Raw genomic sequence first — 21,429 nt, 5'->3', positions numbered from 1 at the left:
GATCCATATAGCTCATCTGGATTTTGAAAATAAAACATAAAGTCAGGCTTATCTGACTTTGCAAAATAACTTGTTTAAAGCTGAGAGCATTGATACATACCTTTCCGTGAGCAGAACATTTCTGAGGTCTTCCTTTCCAACTACTGAGACAGCAATATGCTGCTCTCGGGAAGAGAAGACGGGGATTTGGGTTCCTGTGCTTCCCCAAGTAATACAACACTTCCTTTCTGGTAGAGTGTCCTGTCCTCCCGCCAGGCCCTGACCCCTGGTGGCAGTGAGTGAGCCTCTAAGGTTTCTATTTCTGCCCACGGGAAACCCACTGTATCTGCCTTATGACTCTTTAGACTTGCTCTTGGCTCACTGAACATTTTGGAAACAGTGCCAGCATGCTCTAATAATGTGTTACTAAGTTGACCCTATAAAGTTTACCATGCAGTAAGAGAACAGAACTCAATATCTAACTCTGTACCATTTCTTATCGTAAAGTACATCAATGGCATGGCCGCCTTTAACAAACCTCTGTGACGTAGTTCTAATAGCACTGACAGGCACTCGATTTGATAAGGCTGGATATTTTGTACCTAGTTGGTGTTTTGTACCTTTACAGATATTTCAATGCTGTTAGCTCACCGTCCAAACATAAGTTTGATTCCCTCCCCCGCCCCCTAGAACCTCCAACGGCATCACCATGATACAGTATACACTGGTTTGCATTATACTTATTTCTTCCTGTTTTTTCCTCCTATGAGGCCAAGGAGATTTATAATGTTAAACACTTCATAATGGAAGGACTGTAAGAGCAAGATAACTCTGTCCTCCCTACTTGGCCCTGCTCTTAGTCCACATCCCGTGTTAGCCCTCTGAAAGCAAATGGCGTCGCCTCTAGCCTGGGTCTATCTAACGCCCTGTTCATGTCCTTAAGCTTCAGAGTCCTGGAGAAGATTTTGGTGGATGTTTCCTTTTTGTTCTCCCCCTCATCATATTTTTATGAACTCCTTTAAGGGCAGCTCATTGAGATGTACACATGTTATAACACTGTCTTTTACTGAGGAGGCAGGGCTTCCAATCATCTGGTAAAGAAAATGGCAACTTGTTAAAGATCATGGCAAGTCCAAGGTCCACTGGGTGCCAAAACAGGTGGGCTTCAGGGGCAAGTTAAAAAAATAGTACAAGTCATTGAAAACTGTGCAAAGTTAGTACATTGTACTACACGAACGGACATTGGTTATAAAGAAAATAGAGTTCACATGATCAACAGTTAATAACAACGACACTCTGTGTAACAGTAATAATATTTTGTATGTAACACAGAATTTATCACTTTTGCCAAGTTCTGACAACTCCATAATAAGTTACTCATTGACTAGTAAAACACCTGACCAAACCAACATATTTCTAGAGGGAAATGCTGTAAATTGGCAATATGATCCATTATCAAATGAAAATGTATGATATCTAATCTTCTCTGTGGAGCTACATTTGTATTCACTATAAACTCTTTATTTGGCTCCTTTAAGAATTCAGCAGTATTCCCTCTGAATGCTATTAAATAAATGACACAGCCTAGTAGACCTTCTAGTTAAGTTCCCGGCACTCTGCTATAATTAGGTGTTTAATAGCTATTAATTTCCATTCCTTTCCTTAATGACACGACTGGCTTTTTCCAGTCCCAGATACCATTCTACTACATTAAAGTAATGCTAATGATAAGAGTCCCTTCTATATGTGTAATGCTTTATCATTTACAAAGTGATATTTTAACTAATATTTTCATGTTATGTACACAACCACCCTGGGTGATGTTGCTTTTCCCAAAGTTTTGCTGCTTTAGCTATGTGTAGAAAATTAATGACAGAATGTTTCTTTGCAGCTGTATGTGGTGAGCAAAAAGAGAGGATACGAAGTGTTTTGGGGATGCTCTGATGTTCATCTTCAAATAATTAAACATTGCTTCAGACTCCCAAGAAACAACAGCAGCAGGAAGAAGGCAGGAATGAATTGGCTCTTGTTTAAAAGCAAGACTTCATATTAGAAAAAGAAACTCACACATACACAAAAAACCCCTAGACAAAACATAAACACAGCCTCTACAGAAAATACAAAAGGAAGTTTTTACACATTTACATCTCACATAGGTGGTAATGCTATATTTGCATTGTATTTGAATATGAATAAGAGCCATAAAAACACACATATGAGTACACACACACTCATCAAACACACTTATGAATTGGTCATATGACAAGCAATTATAGAAGCAAATATCTATATCTACATATGTGCCACATCTACACAATTTGCATACTTGTATTTCCCAATATTTTGTCATTGGCTCCTTCTTACTGCTCTCATTAGGAATCTAATGGGAACTAGACTTGAATCACTTGTCGGCTAAACATAGTTCTTTCAAATTTATGTAAAACCAAATGAATTTTTTTAATTGTGCTTAGAGCTGCCCATCACTCATCTAATGAACACAGTTACAATGAATAATACTGGCTCTTGGGTGTTGCTTCCTCTTAGCGGTTCCTCACCTTTGGGATCTAGCCTCCCACGAAGCTCTGATTTAAAAACATTTTTAATGCTGCAGTCAGAAAGTCCACTGCTTCCACATCTCCTCTAGCATTTATTCTAGATTCTCGTTCTAGTTTATTTTTTAATTTATTTTCCTAGTGTACTTCCTGATTTATTTTCCTTATATCTGTTATCACATCATGTCAATTGACTAATTTCTGATAATGTGCCTTATTTTACTTTTTTGAAATATATTTTTTCAATTCTATTGTGGTAAAAACACTTAACATGAGATCCATCCTCTTAAAAAATTTTCAGCGTGCTGCACATTATTGTTGACTATGATCATGTCAATTATAATCAAATGTTTAAATTTGTTGGTTGGGGTTTTATGAGATGGATAAATCTGCTTGATTACATAATTAGAGCTTATTCAAACTCAACATTTTTTTTGTAGATGGGATGGATAAGACTATTTGCTAAAGGAAAATTTATGATAAAAAGAGGTTTTTCCAAGATGGGTAATTTTGGAATAATGTGATCTTCCTATTTATAGATGTTGATTGTCGGCAGGTACCACTTTTCTTAATGTCACATTACAATGTCAAGGATATAGTTTTAACTTTGGATGTGAATTTGATTTGTAGTGTACCACCTTATCAAAATGCACTCTGCAGAAGACCAAAAAGAACACTTTCCCTCCCTCATAGGTGAAGTGCCAAATGGGAAACACATGTGGTCCAGATGCTGAGTAATGAATGAATTGTGTCAGTTTTAAAACAAGGTTTTCCAGGGGATGGACTCAAAGAGAGGCAATCTTCCCTGTCCAGAGAAAACTTTTAGGTTCTCTATGAGGTTACTTACTAAATATTTAACTAATTTTCTTTTTGAAGAGAAAGGGTATTTTAAGACATTCTTAAAAGATATTTTGAACTACTTATAGTAGCAATTATTGTTGATATTCATAAGGTATTTCAAGTGAGTTAGGCTTCATGGAAAATAAATACCTCATACAATTCCTGTAAGTTTTACCTTGCATAAAAAAGCTGTCCTTAAATCAGATCAGACAGCATGTAACAAAAATTTATGATTTTTACTGAGCAACTAGGTGTCTGAGGTAAGCCTGTCTAAGCACTGGGGTTACAGTGGTGATTCAGTCATCTGGTACACACAGCCTTATTATTTCCTTCTCTCTTTCTCTTTGTGAACATACTTTCTGTCTAAAGGAAAAAAGTCCCTTGAAGTTCTGTGTTTTTCCCTTGGGAAAATAAAATGTCTCATGCTGAGTAGGGTGCACATTTTCCAGTCTACTCTTCCCTCCTGTTATATTTCTCAGCAATATGCAATAAGTAATCAGCTGCTTCCTGCTTTCTCTGGGCTATGTCAGCTAATTAAAGCATTGTAGAGTGATGAACAGTTAAAATTTCCATTCTTCCACTTCACGGTCATGAGGGTTGGGGTGAATTATTGAACTCTCTGCCTCTCAGTATTCTCATCTATGAAAATAGGACTTTAATACTTCCTGTGTCATAGGGCTGCTATGAGGATTAAATGATTACAGGTACTTGGAATAGCACGTGACATGTAATAAGTACACAATAAATGCCAGCTTGTTAAATTATCATTCTGAAGAGAGAGCTATAAAAGTATATGTAGATATTTCACATAGTGTCTGCCATGTCAAGATAAGCCATGTTAGATTTCTGGTCAAGATGGCAGAGCAGGTAAACACTGTGCGTCCTCTCATGACCACATTAAAATTACAACTAAACTAAAGAAAACCATCATTGAGAATCGCCTGAAGTCTAGCTGAACCCAAGTCCTATAACTAATGACATACAGAAGAACCCACCTTGAGACTGGTAGGAGGGGTGGAGATGAAAAACTAGCTGGTTCCCACGTGTGGCAGTTAAAAATTGGAAGGAATATCTCACCTACGGAGGCCCCTCCAGAGGAGCAAGGGGTCCCAGGCACATGCCATATTTTGGTGTGTATAATGTGCACTTTTTTGCCCAAATTTGTGAGGGAAAAATAAGGATGCGCATTATACATGGGTAGTACTAATTCCGTATCTATATAAATGTTTTTAATTCTTTTATTTATGCTTATGAGTTAAAGTGCAATAACCAAATAAATGCTAAAATTCATTTATAATACAAAAAACAACTACCTAAATGTAAACAAAGAAAAATTTGAATTAAAAAATTAAAATGAAAGATTTTTTTCCCCCTGAAAGTTTGGGCCAAGAATGTGGGTGCGCATTATACATGGCAAAATATGGTACCGGGATCCCCAGTCCAGTGTTCCAGTACTGGAAAGGGAAGTCCCCACAGCTTCTGGCTGTGAAAACCAGCGGAAACTGTGGCTGAATGAGATGGAGGGTGACTGGAGTCTCAGCATTCCTCTTAAAGGACTTATTCGCTAATGGACTTATTTGCTATGAGCTCTAGTGCTGGGGCAGCTGCTCGAAAGACACCAGAAACATACGGGGAAGAGCTAAATTGTCTGGATTCAGGGCGAGGGCAGAAATAGTGGCTTTCTCACAGATAGCAGAGCTGGAAGAAGCCATTGCTTTTTGTTTAGCCCTCTGTTGTATGAATGTGTAGACACAGGCAGCTGCCATATCTGAGTCTCCCTCAACCTGGCTAACACCATTTGCCTCACTAAGGTGATTCCCTGAGACCTTGCCCCATACAACTTCTGGGTCCACCCAAGAGAATTCCAGTGGCTTTTCCATACAAACGGCTTGTCTTGGTCATGGTGCAGACTTTCCTCAAATCTCTCAATGGTTCACAAACCTTAAACAAGCAGCATGCCCTGAACCTCTTGCTAAGCAGTCCCAAGGCCAACAGTAGCAGCAGCCAGCCTCATTTCACAGCTTAGACTTCCAAAGGGACCTCCAAGACCAGCACGGGAGGAATATGTCTGCAAATCGCTTTGTGGCTCATACCAAGTGGCCCTGGGCAGGGCACAGGTAGAGGCTGAATTTGGCCTGAGGCAGGGCCCCTACCTGGAGACAACAGGGCCGACACACCCAGTGGCCTGCCACAGACCATGCTGAAGCAATACCAGGACACCTCCACAGACGATATATCCAAATGGCAGACTGGGATTGCTGGTAAAGCAATCCCTGCTCTGTATGGTCAGCCCTTGCACCTCAGTTCCTCTGCTGTAGTCATAGCCAGCCCTCACAACCAATCAGCCTGAGAGAGAATCCCTCCAATTAACATGCAAACAGCAACCAAGGCTTAAACTACAAGAGGGCAAAGACAGCCCACACAGGGACACACTTGCAGTACCTGGCACAAGTGACCAGGGAGACCATGTCACTGGGCCCCACAGGACACCTACTACATAAGGCTACTCTACTAATACTGGAAGACACAGCAGCTCTACCTACAGTAACAAACAGAGAGGCTGCCAAAATGGGGAGACAAAGAAACATGTCCCCAATGAAAGAACAGAACAAAGCTCCAGAAAAAGAACTAAATAAAACAGAGATAAGCAATCTACCAGAGGAAGAGGTCAAAACAATGTTTATAAGGATGCTCAATGATCTCAGTGAGAACTTCAAAGAGATAGGAAACATAGAAATAGAGATAGAAAACATAAAAAAAGAATAGTCAGAAGTTAAAAATACAATAACTAAAATAAAGAGTACATTAGAGTGAATCAATAGTATATTAGATGAAGCAGAGGTGGGAGTCAGCAATTTAGAAGATAAGCAGAAAATATGCAATCAGAATAGCAAAAAGAAAAAAAAAAATCCAAAAAGATGAGGATAGTTTGAGAGACCTCTGGGACAACATCAAGCATAACAACAATCGCATCACTGGGGGTACTAAGAGAAGAGAGAGAGCAAGGAATTCAAAAGCTATCTGATAAAATAATGATAAAAAACTTCCCTAAATGGTGAAAGAAATAGACATACAAGCCCATAAAGTGTAGTCCCAAATAAGATTAACACAAAGGGGTCCACACCAAGAGACATTATAATTAAAATGCCAAAGGCTAAATACAAAGAGAGACTCTTAAAAGCAGCAAGAGAAAGGCAGTTAATTACCTATAAGGGAGCTCCCATAATACTGTCAGCTGATTTCTCAACAGAAACTTTGCAGGCCAGAGGGATGGGCATGAAATATTCAAAGTGATGAAAAGTAAGGACTTACAACCAAGATTACTCTACCCAGAAAAGCTATCGTTTAAAATTAGAAGAGAGATAAAGAGCTTCCCAGATAAGAAAAAGCTAAAGGAGTTCATAACCACAAAACCAATATTGCAAGAAATGTTAAGGGGACTTCTTTAAGAAGAAGGAAAAAAAGATAAAAAATAAAATGGCAATAACTGTATATCTATCAATATTTACATTCATTGTAAATGGATTAAATGCTCCAAACAAAAGACATAAAGTAGTCGAATGAATAGAAAACAAAATGCTTACATATGCTGCCTACAAGAGACTCACTTCAGATCAAAAGATACACAGACTGAAAGTAAAGGGATGGGTAAAAAATATTTCATGTACATGGAAATTAAAAAATAAAAATAAAAATAAATAAATTAAAAAAAAGCTTGGTTAGCAATCCTTATACCAGACACAATAGACTTTAAAACAAAGACTACAACAAGAGACAAAGAAGGACCCAGTAATCCCACTTTTGGGTATTTATCTGAAGATACACAAAACACTACTTCGATGGGACATGTGCATCCATATGTTCATTGCAGCATTGTTTACAATAGCCAAGATATGGAGGCAACTTGGGAGTCCATCAATGAATGAATGGGTAAATAAGAGGTTGTACATATATTACTCAACCATAAAAACGAACAAAATCTTGCCATCTGCGACAACATGGATGGACCTAGAATGTACTGAACTGAGTAGAGTAAGTCAGACAGAGAAGGACAAATGCTATATGATTTCACTTACATGTGGAATTTAAAGAACAAAATAAACAAACAATACAGAAATAGACTCATATATACAGACAGCATTTTGATGGTTCCTGGATGGGGGTGGTTGGGGAGATGGGTGAAGGCGGAAGGGGATTAAGAGGTACAAATTGGTAGTTACAAAGTAGTCATGGGGATCTAAAGTATAATATGGAGAATATACAGAGGGTGCCAAAAAAATGTATACACATTTTGAGCGAGGAAAACTGTATTAAAATTGTAATACTGTATACCGATAACAAATGATGAATACAAGTCACGTTTGATTTCTGCAATTACAAGAGGAGCTCAAAGTGGTTACCATCAACGTCTAGATACTTCTGATTACTGCGAACTACTGCTTGAACAACATTGACCAAAGTGTCCACTTGTATACATTTTTTTGGCACCCCCAGTAGTCAGTAGTATTGTAATAACTATATATGGTGTCAGATGGATACTGGATTTATTGGGATGATCACTTCATAAGTTACATAAATGTCTAATTACTATTTTGTACACCTAAAATTAATATAATATTGTATGTCAACTGTAAATGAAAATTTAAAAAAATTATTAAAAAGAAGATAAGCCATGTTAATACAACATTCTTTATAACATAAATTTTAGGGTGAACTCTTCAAAACAAAGTTTTTCTTAACTGTCTGATTTAGGAAATTCAAAATTGTCATAAGAGAAGAGATGCATAAAGGAAATAAAGAAAAAATACTCAGATCATAATGATAAGTTTTAAGCTTGATTTCAAGTGCTTATAATAAAGTCTATTGAAGAAAATGAATGGTTATCACATAAGTTATAGAGTATATGAAAATTTTATACCCTAAAAGAATTATGTTAATATTTGATTAAAATATTTACATCAATCAATGGTGCTTTGGAGATTTCCTAACAGTGTATATTTTTAACTTTTGACTTTATAAATTATAATTATTAGTTATAAAATTTCCCCAGATATGAATTATGTGCCTTACATATACTGTTTTCATTTCCATATGATTTTCCTCTCCAGTTTCTCCATTTATCCTTACTTATTTATATTTATTTCACACAAACTTGAAAGGGTATGCTCATCAGAAAGAAACATTTCTTTTTAAACAAAGGGAGACAATCTTTAAGATAATGGACATCAAGAAAGGGAAACAACAAAGATCAAGTAGAAGAAAATGAAAGAAAAAAGATGAAATGATTAGACTGATTAATAAGAAAACAAAACAGAATAGATAACATTTTAGAAAATAATTCAAGATTTTAATGCCATATAGGTCTATCCTTTTGAAAACAGAATGATCTTTTATTTTTTGTTTTTACATGTTTTATCATACAAAGGTGTAAAAATTAAATTTATACAACATTTCGTCTATTTAGACCATGTGGCTGGAGACCGATGTGAAAACTGGAATTCTTTCTTTCTTTTTAAATGATGTACATACTTCCTGACAAAATCACTGCTATAGTTCAAAAACAGAAGTACTCTCCATCACCATCTAATGGCTGGAAAAGAAACTAGATTTTGGCTAAGTTAATTTTGGAACAGTCAAGAAAGAATGGGGATGGGAAAAGACAGAGGGAAGAGATTTGGGATGTTCAGGACGCTAGTTTCTGTGGGACAGAGGCTTTGCTCCATCTGTTGCTACCTTTCTGACATCACCTTCCCAATTCTCCAGGGTCTATCCAATTCTGGCTCATTAATTCTCAGGGCAATATCTTTGAACTAGAGAGGCTCTTCTCCCACTGTCCTTGGTCCCCAATATCTGTTCTTCCCCACAAAATGCAGTCCAGTTTGTGTTCTCAGGCCACATACAAAATTACGAGGACAATTGAAATCAATACACAGACTAAGTTAGACATGACAGAGTGGATCCACTGCTCAGGATCACAGGATCTAAGAACTCATTTCCATTGTCACCTTCTTGCTCCCTAAGTTTAATGCGCGCAGACTTCCTTGATGTTCTTTGAAACCGAAGGCCATTGCACTTGCAGTTCCCCTTTTCTTAGAATGCTCTTCTGCAGACATTGGCCTGAACTTGCTCTGTCATTTTATTTAGGTTCCTGCTCCTGTACCTCTCTTCCTTGGAGAGATCTTGTCTTACAATAGTATCTAAGGAAGCACCCCCTTCCATGTTGTTTTCTTCATGACACTTATCGTTAACTGGTATTATACATTTATATGTTTGTGAATATGCAACTCTACTAGAATTTACACTCTAAGAAGGTTTACTGCTATAGTCTCCACATCCAAATCAGTACCTGGAACATTGTAGGAAATCAATAAACAGCTATTCAATGACCCGATCAGAAGTTGCTGGGCATATAACAGGTGTTCAATGAGTATTTGTGGAAAACTATTACATAGTGACTGAATGAATATGTACATGCTATATTCAATAATGTATTCAAAAATAATCCTGTTGTTATTTTATTTTACATTTGCTTCTAATTACTGATTTGATCAGACTCGGGGTATCGTGCACATTTCTTAGTGGAATGTCATCTAAGTTAAGATTTAAAGGAAGAATAAGTCAGGCAAATAGAATTATCTGTTGAAAAAGTAGTGGGAACAGGAAAGGAAAAGTGCTCAAGGCATAAAGACTAACACTAGCAAAGGCCCTGCGGCCAGAGAAAGGTTGAGAAGTCCACTGTGACTGCAGTATGGTATGAGAAAGGATAAGATAAATTAGGACATAGAAAGAGAGGAGCAATATGAGGTTTGAAAAATAAACAAAACACAGAGCCTTCTTGTGCCGTATAAATTATACTGAGGATTTGGATTTTAATGTGAGGGCAATAGGGAGACAGAGAATATCGAAGGAAACTCAGGTTTAAAAGGGGTATTATAAAATTAAATGTGTAAAGGTTGATTTTGAAATACCTGTGGAATATCCTAGTGGATATGTCTAGTAAACAGTTGAATTCATGGGTCTTGAGTTTATGATAATCTTCTTGGCTGGAAACTTAGATTTGAGCATTGTCTGTTCACAGACATGAATTAATATGAATTAATATTGCTTAGGATGAACGTATCTCATGTATTCTTTACTAGATTCAACCATGGTTAATATTTTATCCCATTTGCTTTACATTTATTCTCTCTCTGTTTCTCTCTCTGATGTTTATGAACACACATAATGTACATATTTGCTGAGCCATCTGAGGGTACATTACATGTAGCATGGCTCTTGCCCCTAAAGACGTACTTCCTATGAATATGGAGATTCTTTTACATAGACACCATGCAGTTTTCAACTTTAGTCAATTTCATATTAACATAATACTTTTATATGATCTGTTGTCTGCATTCCAATTTTGACTATTAACCTAATAATGACTCCAGACAACAGTTTTAGTTCTCAAGTTAAGGTCTATTTCTTCTGTTATGTTTAGTTTTCACAATTACACAAAAATCTAAGAACCACATTTAGTAGTTGATTTTGTTTTGCATTTTTCCTCCTATAAAAGAAGTCTTAAGTTTGAAAGGGTATTTCCTTATATTACTGAAGTGCATTCCTCTCAGGTTTTTTTTTTTTCTTTTTTAATTCTACAGATTCCATTATCTACATAAGGGCAAAGCCACCATGTGAATAAAAGAAGAGTTGCTCAAACTGACCTCCTCTGTACAGTCTGCTTTGGTGTTTTTTTTACAAGCAATAAAGCTTCTTAAGGACCTAGAGAGCATTCTTCCTATTATTAAGATAACTTCATTTGAGCTTTTTTTTTTTTCTCTGCTCAAAAAGTAACCCATAAGGAAATGATGAGGGGTTGTGGGGAACAAAGTCCATTCTGTAAAGTGAACTTCATGATTAAGGTCACCTTTAAGAAGAATAAAAATTAGAATCTAAAAAAAATGCAATGCATTAGAAAGCATCAGCTAGAGTGAAATTCACTAGGTTGTCAGTTAGACTTCAGAGTAGGAGGGTATAAACCATCAGAATTCCAAACCTAACATAATCAGACTGCACAATGGGAGGCTTTATTTATAGGAATCCTTTCACACTCACAAAGTTGCTAAACTGGTTTCTGTTTCCTCTGTGGGTGTTTTGGTCAAAGAAGAAAAGCATGTCCTGGCTTGTCACTGGGTGCTAAGAGTTGATCTCTACTGCAAAAGGAACAGATTTATCAGGATTATTTACCACCATGAAAGTCCTAAGTTAATGTGGCTCAAAGCCACCCACCCATGGACAAATGACTTCTTTTTCTCACCAGCTTTTTTTTTTTTTTTTTTTTTTTTAGATATGAGAAATGCACCTGGATTAACCTACAAGCCACGCCAAAGGCAGAGAGATTGTACAAGTCCTAGATCTTTGATGAAAAATAGTACACACAGCAGTCTGTAGCTGCCCGCAGAAACCACCACCAAGATGACCAAACCATATGTTTCTCATTAGGCTAGTGGAAGATTTGCCCCTAAAATACAGGAACTCAAGGTGAGCATTTATAAAACAGATACCTTAAAAACAAAGTCAAATGGTGGGGCTCCAGTGTAGAGGTATAATTAGGGGCTTTGAAATCAGACACATCTGAGTTTGAATTCTCTCTCTGCTACTCACTGTGTAGCTTTGACTAAATAAAGCTTTCTGTACCCCAGTTGCCTCACTAGTAAAAAGGAAGAAATGACATCTACCTGCCAGGGCATTGAATTAGGATTAAATGCATGAGTATGTAAACTGTCTTAAATACAATGTCTACCATATGGTAAGTGCTTAACAATAATTCCCTGAGCCCTTTAGCATGCTGACAAGGACTAATTTGATACAAACCAGAAGGACTGATTTAAGGCAGAAGGACTGATTTAAGACAGAGGGATGGAATGGAGGGACCTGAGACTTCCTGGGGTGATGGCACAAACCAATGAAAGAAGGAAAGCAGGAGACAGTTAAGAGGCTTTGCCTATAGTCCAGACAAGGGCCCAACAAGCTTGAACTTGGATAGCACCAGTGAGGAAGACTACTTGAGAGGGTTGTGAGAGAGTTTGGGAGTAGAAGGGTGCAGGGGATTCCCGATATTTGCATCTAGGTGACAAAGAGTGGTGCTGCCCTTGAAGACATCAGGGAGGAAGATATGACTGTAGTCAAAAAGGATCATTTGAATTCTGGAGATGTTTTCAGAGACACAGAGACTATTAGGGGGGAGTTGCCTAGCTCAAGCTGGACACGTGGTGCTTGAAGCTGCACAGAAAGCCGAGCACTATTCCACTTTAGGGGCATCAGATATGTGCTGGTGAGTTGATACCATAGCAGAAAATATCCCCAAGAAAGGAAGAAGTGTAGAGAGAGAAGAGAACAGGAAAGCTAAACACCTGTGCATTTAGGTCAGCCATAACAACCCTGCTCTTTGTTGTTCAGCTTTAAAGGCAGAGTGCCAAAGCTACTGTTTGTAAAAGGTGTTGAAAAGCATTGTGGGGAGGGCTCTGCATTCATCTGGTTTCTGGGACATTGGTCAGTTGGCATCTTCTTACCTAAACAACAAAACCATTCAGAGAGGGTTTCTTTTTCTTTTTCTTTTTGCAAGGGGCGGGGTATAAGAATAGCAAAAACTAACATTCCCTGTGTGTTTACTTAGTGTCAAGAACTCTGGTGTAGTAGGCAGAATGACGACCTCTAAAAAAAGCCTTTGTCCTAATCCCCAGAACCTATGAACATGCTACCTTACATGGCAAAGGGGGAATTACGGGTACAGATGGAATGAAGGTTGTGAATCACTTGGCCTTGAGATGGAAAATTATCTCAGTGGGCCCAGTGTAATCACACGGGTCCTCCTAAGTGGAAGACGGAGACAGGATAGTTAGTGTTTGAGTGAGGCACTACGAATAAAGACTTGACTGGTCATTGCTGGCTTTGAAGATATCAGGGGGCCACAAGCCAAGGGTTGTAACTGGAAACCTCCAGAAACCTCTAGAAGCTAGAAAAGGCAAAAAGAAGTAAAAATAAAAATAATCCTCCCCTAGAGCCTCCAGAAAGGACCACAGCCCTATCCGCATATTGACTTTAGCCTAGTGAGATGCATTTTGGACTTCAGACCACCAGAACTACAACATAAATTTGTGTTGTTTGAAGCCACTCATTTTTTGGTAATTTATTACAACTGCAACAGGAAACTAATACATCTCTAGTAAATACTCTGGTAAATACATACCATACCTGAGTCAGGACCTATTATTATCCCCATTTTACAAAAAATAAAAATGGAGGCTTAGAGAAGTCATACCCTGGGGTCTGATACCAAAGTCCATACTATTAACCACTATTTTCTCCCCCTCCAAATTCTTCTGAATATCTAGAGAGGAGCCTCAGTCATCACCTTTCCTTCTTTCTCCCTTCATTCCTTCCTTCCTGCCTGCCTGCCTTCCTTTCTTGCTATTTTTCTTCACACGCCCTCAGCACAAAGAAATAATTTCTGCCATAGTGCAAATTAGAAATCCCAGGATCTCACCTCCTTCAATTTGTCAGATTTCAAGAAATCTAAGCTGAAGACAGCATTAGGTAGCGTCTGACCTATTACCTGATTGTAATCTGATGTGGCTTTTTACTCCGAATGACATTCTGTGCTATCTCAAATCCTTCGTGGAAAGAGATGTGTGAATCACTTGCATACACATGTGCACAGACCACACAGACACACCAGTCGCAGACTTGTACACAAACAGAAGCAGCTCCACTCATTTCTGAAATGCTTCCCTGTTGGTGTAACCTTCAGGCATATTACATAAACTTTTTGGAAACAACTCCGAGAACACACAGAGAAAAACACATAACAAATATCAAAAGAAAGGCCCATCTTCTATGTTATTGCAAACAGCTGTACAACCATTTGTTAATCAGCTGTGTACTGGAAAGTGAGTAAACAGTTTTATTCAATAAAACTCTTCCTGTGTCCCTTTTATCCCTAGTTTAAAACCATTTCACCCAACACTTCAGTAAAGCAACCGAGTTTTGTTACTGCATATATTTCTGCATCTGTCCAAAGGGGGGAGAGGGAAATGGATGAGCTCATAAACGGATTTTTCGTGCTGCAAGTCTCCATAAGAGCAGTACCCACAGAATTTTACAGAAAGCAAAAAAAAAAAAAACCAATATTGTCAAGAATATCTACAATACTGCACTTGACAGAAAGGGAACAGATGGTGGCAACTAAGGGCTATTGGTGAAATTCACATAAGTATGCAGATTTGTCCAACAAATTACACATTTTGTGTTTATGGTACTAACGCATGAACACAGGGAATGAATTTTGCACTCTCCCTCCACCAGTAGTAATGGCCTTCTGATATAGCCATATTTTCCTGTCCTGCATCTCTTGGTTATGGACAGCCTATGTTTTTCAAATAACTAGGCAGTCCATGACTGTGGAACACAACAAACTTCATAGGTAGACAATAAATTTGGGAGGAAAGAGCAAGAATAGGAGTCCAAATATTTTGGCTTTAAAACTAATCAGTTGCAAAAACCTTAGATAAGCCTTTTAAATTAAAATTATGAAGATCCCTTCCTGTTCTAACGTCCACGTTTGCACACAGCAGTTTCCTTCTTAGAGCCAACAGGAGAGCATATCTGCTGCCCTGACTCTCTCTGACTTCTGTCTGGGATCTCTAGACCCTCTTTTAAAGTGCTCGCTCAATTAGGTCAGGCCCACCCAGGATATGTTTCTGGAATAACAAAATCTACTGATTAGGAACCTTAGTTACATTTCCAAAATCCTTTCACCTTTACCATATAACATAAACGAATCAAGGAAGTGACATTATCTTCATAGTCATGTTCATGTTCCTGCACATGCCCAATGGGTAACGATCACACAGGAAATGTATACTAGGGGATGACAAGCTAGGAAGCTGTTATGGACTGCGTGTTTGTGTCCCCCCAGAATTCATAATGTTGAACCTTAATCCCAGTGGGATGGATTTAGGAGGTAGTGGGTCCTTTGAGAGGTCATTACAGTTAGATTAGGTTAGATTAGGTCATGCCGGTGGATCTCCCATGAGGCGTTCAGTGTTATTTTAATGAGAGGGAGGAGCCAGAGCTCTGTCTCTCTTGGCCATGTGAGGATACAACAAAAAGCCCTCTGTGAACTAGGAAGAATGCCTGCATAAGACACCAGATCTGCCAGCACCTTGATCTTGGACTTCCCAGCCTCCACGACTGTGAGAAATAAATGTTGTTGAAGCCACGCAGTCTGTGGTATTCTGTTATACCAGCCCAAACTGACCAAGACAAAATTCCGTGTACCTATCTCTCACCTCATCCCATACTTGTCTTTCGGTAATGGTATCTTGCATTACGTGTTTTCTTTTTAGTACCTTTTGTATTTTCTGAATTTTCTATCCTGCCTACTGTTAGCATTCTCCCTCTGCAAATGGATCTAAGATCATGTCATTCTTTCCGCTTAAAATCTTTCAGTGGCTTCCCTATGTTCTGAGAAATCTCCAAACTCCTAGTAGCCTAGAAATCCCTGCATGATCTGGCTGTTGCCTGCTTCTCCAGCCTCTATTTCCTTCAGAGAACTTTTTAATTATCTTGCTTTTTGTCCATTTCCCTGACTAGAATGTAAGCCTAAGGAAAGCAGAGCCCATCATGTCTTTTTCTCCACTGTATCCCAGCACCTAGCACCAAGAGATTGCTCAGTAAATACGTGATGGGAGGTACAAACTCCAATAGTAACTGGGCTTCCTAACATCAGCCTATGTGACACGAACCATATAAGTAAATCTGGAATAATACAGCCAAATATGAGGACCCTCTTGCAGTCAAGGAACTGATTCACCCATGAAGCAAAGAGTTTAGAACACTCAACAACGATAGACTTTCAAGTAATAATCACAAAACAGAGGCCTATTAATCTCTTGTTGGTCAGACCAATCTACTGTTAAAAGTTCACAAGTTGTTGTTATTTTTATCCTAAAACAAAAGAGACTACCATCACTACTATCGCTGATACGATTGACAAAAAAACTTGGTAGCTTCACAAGTTGATGAGTGCTTGTTACTGGAATTCTTCTAACAGAAGTGAGCTGCCACTTGTAGGAATGTTTCAGAAAGGCTCTGAGCCTTGAATGAGAGGTTGGAAGAAACTGCTGTTTAGGTTGGGCTAAAATCGTAAGAGTAGATAACGGCCGATCCATAGGCCACATTTATTTTGTGGATGGGTTTCTATGGGAGACTTAATATTTACCTTTCATCTGGTTTGCATATTTTAGATGGGGTATACACTCTCAAATTCCCACCACTCGTATTATTTGCCAATGATGGATATACTCATTTATAGTAACTGCTTGGCTCCAAACCAGCATATGGGTTTGTTACTCTTAGACTCTCTAAAGGTTTCTTTTAACACCTGACTATAAAGGTCAAGGTGATAAGTTCAGGGAGTGGTTGGGATAGAGGCACACATACTTTACACTAAAAATAGTCATTACTATATGACTTGCAAATCCCTTCTTTCCCCTTTGCCCTTGACATTTTAGCCTACAAAATCATACTCTCATTACTTAAGCTTGTGGCCCACTTTCAATATTTTATCTGTAATAAAAATATTAACTTAACCTTTCCCAGTAAGAAACTTGATAACAATCCAATACATCTGTGGACCCAAAGAAAGGTAAAGATCTCTTTTGTTCCTGGTTATAGAATAAATACGTCCCAGTTCAGACATTTGAAGGGAGATATATAAAGTAAGAAACCTCTCTAATCATGTAAATATTGAATTCAGGCTCAATGTTCCTTTGATTTCAGAGTACTGAGTTACAATTATATTGTATCAGTGCACATTTTAAACTACTGTGGTGGACTGACTTTGTGTCATTCCCCCGATTTTTACTGTTTAAGATGCTGAATTAGTATCTGATAAAGGGGATGCTGATATTTTCCCCTTTCAGTGATAAAGAGCAACTGGGAAGAAAGAAATGTGGTCATTGTGCATGAGAAGGAGGTAACACTATTCTCTAAGCTGCTAGCCTCCTGAAATAAAATAAGGTGTAGTAAGTGAAACCATTGAAAACGCCTACCCAGTCTCCGTTCTCATTTGTTCACAATTTTCTCCAAAAGTCAATTTCTGTGGCAATTTCCCAGCTTTATCAAAGGAAATCTGGAAAAGAGTCCTTTTTAAAATTGAGAACATGAGTAAAAATACCCCCCCTTTCATTGAACACAGTACAATGTTAATAAATAGTAATTGTACTCTCGGATGAATAAAGCTGTACTTGGCATTTCCTTCATCAATGTGAGTCTACAAATGATCAACGACTACTTGAAAACTTAGTTTAATCACTAAGAAACTATGTTAATTCTTTTGAGGTCCTGGTGCCATTTAGCCAATTAGAATGTACGGGGGCCACGGAATTGTCACAGAACAAAAAAATTAGCTTCTTGTTATCACAGAAACAGTCCATCACCTTATAATAGGGGAAAAGGAAAAAACAACACGTATTTGGCTTGCTAACCCAAAATTTAAGGTACTATTAAGGTAATGTACGTTATTACTTGTACTTGAAGCCCACCTTGCCTATAATCTTTAATTACCTAAATACCTTTCAAATAGTATTAAATTCAGATCCATATGTTTCTTCTGGAGTAACAGTTATTTAAATACGAAGTAAGAGGCTTGAATGTCTTAAGTTGTTGTGGCATTGGTCCATTTCTTTGAGCCAACAGAACACATCATCTACATTTTGGTTACAGAGCAAGTAATCAAGGTGAAAATTGGGATTTTCTTGTCATCGGTTGTATTTCAACTGTTTCAGGAGGTTGGAATGTGAGATTTTGAAATAGTTGCCTACTAGTGGCTTTAATTTACCACAATTTGAACACACCAGGAAGTATTTGCAATGGGAGTCTTTCACACCAGTTCCCCTGTGGTCTAGTAGAATAGAGGTTTTCATTTTGGTGAGGTATTGATAATTCTTAATTTTAGTTGCAGTATTGCTGTTGCTTCTTATTTCCGATTAAGTAAATACAGAAATACTTGGCCTCCCACTAACAACCTTTGATGGTGGAAATAAACCGCTCACTTTCTTAAATTATAGTTAAGTATGAGTTATTGTTATTTCTTCACCTAAGCCTGGGGTGTGGGGTAAAGAGGACACCATGTAGTTGCCTCTGATAATCTTTAGATTCTTCCCCATTACGGGGTCAAGTGGGAGACCCCGTACAGGATACAGTACCAGAGGGCTTGGGATTCCGCAGAGTTGTTTCATCCCCACGGCTCCTTGCAAGACAGGAAAGGTTACCTTTGTACCTGTGTGTGCTTATGCAGAGAGACGTTCATACCTGTACCTTCCTAAGCCACATAGAGATCAGGTATATTTTGTGTAAGAACAGAGACTGAAGGCAAAAATTGTTTTGAGGAATTGTTGAAACTAGTAGTCATCTTGGAGGATGAGTAAACTTCAAAAGTCATATTGTAAGCTTGATTGAATATGATCCCAATCAATTGGCCATTAGTGATCCATAATCCATAATTGATTTTAATCCAAGTATTACAGCATTTGGTAGGCAATGATATATTCTTCACAAAGTCAGCTCAATTTAAGGCAGTTACATTTACATAAAATATAAGGTACCTTCTACCTTCTATTAATTTTCTGAGGGCATGATATCCCACAGTTGTGAGATTAAATTTTTAAAGACTATATTCAAGGGCAAAATTTATACTGAAATCTCATCCTGAATGTATTCCCTCTAATTATGTAAACATGAATATTAAGTACTTCAAAATTAGCAACAGTTCTGCTTATGACTTTTGTTTTTATAGATATTTTTATCCGTTCCAAAAATATTAAAAAACACTAGTTTTATTTACTATACAGCTATATAATATGTAGCTTAAAAACAATTGTCTTTTGAATTTTGCAACGTTTTGGTTTACCTAACACAAAATATTAAACGTAAGTAAATCGAAATATAATGTGATATTCACAAATAATGTTTTGTTTGTTTCATGGGATACATGTGTTTTGCCAAGGATGTGATTTCATACATTAATAATAACAACTTTTTGAACATGAACTCTAAATATCATGGACTTGCAGAAAAGCAGACTTGCCTGGATATCTGATTAATTTTAGAAAGTGCTCTAAAATTATGATATTGAAAAGCACATACAGTAAGTAAGGACTCAGACAGCATACACAGCTGTGAATCACTGACACCATCATTTATGATCATCTTTTTCTTTGGTCTAAATTTTATTATTAGATTAAATATTTACATAATTTGGCACTTTTAGTTGTTGCTTTGTTTAAAAAAGTGCTTTTAATTCTTTCCTTCATTGTATTTCAAAGTAGTTAAAATTCTATATAAGGAAACTGAGGTACAGAGCTATAGTTAGAAATTGCTCCTTTCCTTTATACTTCATTGAATTGCATTTGTTGTTTTGAAAATTTAGTTAAGCAAAATTACCTGCACATTCTGGTTAATTAAGAGTTTTTCTAAGCTTATATATGAGGATTTAAGTAATTTTTGCCAAAATTGCAATGTTTATCACTCTTTAGGAACTCATTATGAAACAAAAGACTAAGCAGGAGTAACGGATTAAGGAACTCTCTACTGGACCGACTCTGGTCTCATGCAATGTCCTGGGCATTAAAAAGAGGGCAAGTTCTATGAGGGCTTGTTTGTATAGAGACTGTATATAAACAAGAGCTAGTGAGAGGTGGTATGAATGGAAGGAGCACCTGGGCTGATGTCCTGGTTCTGGTACTTCCATGTGGCCCTGAGCTTGGAAGATCATTTGACTTTCCTCAGCCTCTTATGCCTCATCTGTAAAATAGACCTCCTGGGTTTGTGAGAACCAAATGAGAGAGTGTAGGTCCGAGGTCTCTGTCTACTTAAAGGTCCTAAGGAAACTAGATGTATAAACAATCAAAATTTCAAATTAAAATACTCCAGTGTATTTTGTTTCTCCACTGGAGCCAACAATCTGCCATTATTACACCTGGGAGGGGTGATCAAGGATAAGAAGTTCCCAAAGTTCTAGTTCTACTGTGAGTGAAAAATGAAAATAACTGAGCAACTTTGGTATATCGTGGGCCAAACATTCATGGCAGACAAACTGGACTACGGTGCCAGTGATCTCTACTACGTCCCTTTGAGTTAATGATGTTTACTGCTAATTGTTCTGATCGAGGAAGTCACAGTTGTCCATATGAACAAGACAGCTGTGGACATTTTCCACTCGTGTGCAAGATCTCTGCTTAGCCAAGATGAAGTAGCAGGAAACTCTGAAAGTAGGACTCAACGTCCAGTTTGCTTCCATGGAGTGAAGAGAGGACAGGGAGAACAGGACTGAGAAATTGCCAGACATTGTTAAGTAATTATCAAACCTGGAGGAGTTCTAAGAGGCCCAGAGAAAGACAGCTACCTTCTTTTCTGTAGTGACAAAGCTGTGACAAGGACAGGAAGCACCTGGCAGATGGAAACTGAAGTTAGCAGAAGCAGTGAGCTGGAAGACAATACCTCATGAGGCATTAAGCTTGTAGAGGAGGCATGTATAAAGTGACGAAGCTATAATCTTGGTAGGTCAAAAAAATAAAAAAGAGGTGGGGAGAGGCCGATCCAGTCAGATTACGGATTTCGCCATAGCCAAGCTGCAGGACTCCTCTGGAACAAGTTACAAAAGTTTAGCTGAGGGCTGGGGAATCATCATTTCGGGCTCTGAAGGGGAAGTGCTAAGACAAATTACAACGACCAGGAGAAAGCTGTGGAAGGCCCTGGACTTAGAAGATTTTGCATGGGAAGTTCTAGAACTGCAACGTCCTGTGTAATTTGAACAACTGACTAATCAAGTTTTTTATTCTTCAGTTGAAAGACCCACAGTGTTCCCTAAACTGTGCTAAGCACGGGGGATATACAGTGATGGAGAAGACAGTCTGAGCTATTCTGGAGCTCAGAGACAAAGAAATTAGCAATTACAGAGGAGTAGTTAGTAGTATGATAGGGCTCACACAGGGCGCTCGGGAAACATGAGCCTGGG

At 38.0% G+C, this 21,429-nt stretch overlaps 1 protein-coding gene across 3 annotated transcripts in view; it reads right to left on the bottom strand.

Annotated features, from left to right (window-relative positions):
- OXR1 (oxidation resistance 1) overlaps positions 1-21,429 on the bottom strand; it is a 452,988-nt gene that overhangs the window by 117,090 nt on the left and 314,469 nt on the right. The window contains exon 1 of one of the 3 annotated variants that reach the window (XM_033126009.1): positions 101-134. The exons of the other annotated variants lie outside the window; for them this stretch is intronic. Within the exon in view, the coding sequence (XP_032981900.1) occupies positions 101-119 (19 nt within the window). The 5' untranslated portion in view covers positions 120-134. Of the gene's footprint in view, positions 1-100; positions 135-21,429 lie in introns of those variants that run through there. 3 annotated transcript variants of the gene reach the window in all.

The sequence above is a fragment of the Rhinolophus ferrumequinum genome, chromosome 14, assembly GCF_004115265.2.
Source record: "Rhinolophus ferrumequinum isolate MPI-CBG mRhiFer1 chromosome 14, mRhiFer1_v1.p, whole genome shotgun sequence".
Classification (NCBI taxonomy): Eukaryota; Metazoa; Chordata; class Mammalia; order Chiroptera; family Rhinolophidae; genus Rhinolophus; species Rhinolophus ferrumequinum.
Note: the sequence above shows the minus strand (reverse complement) of the source record. Positions and strands in the feature narration are given on the sequence as shown.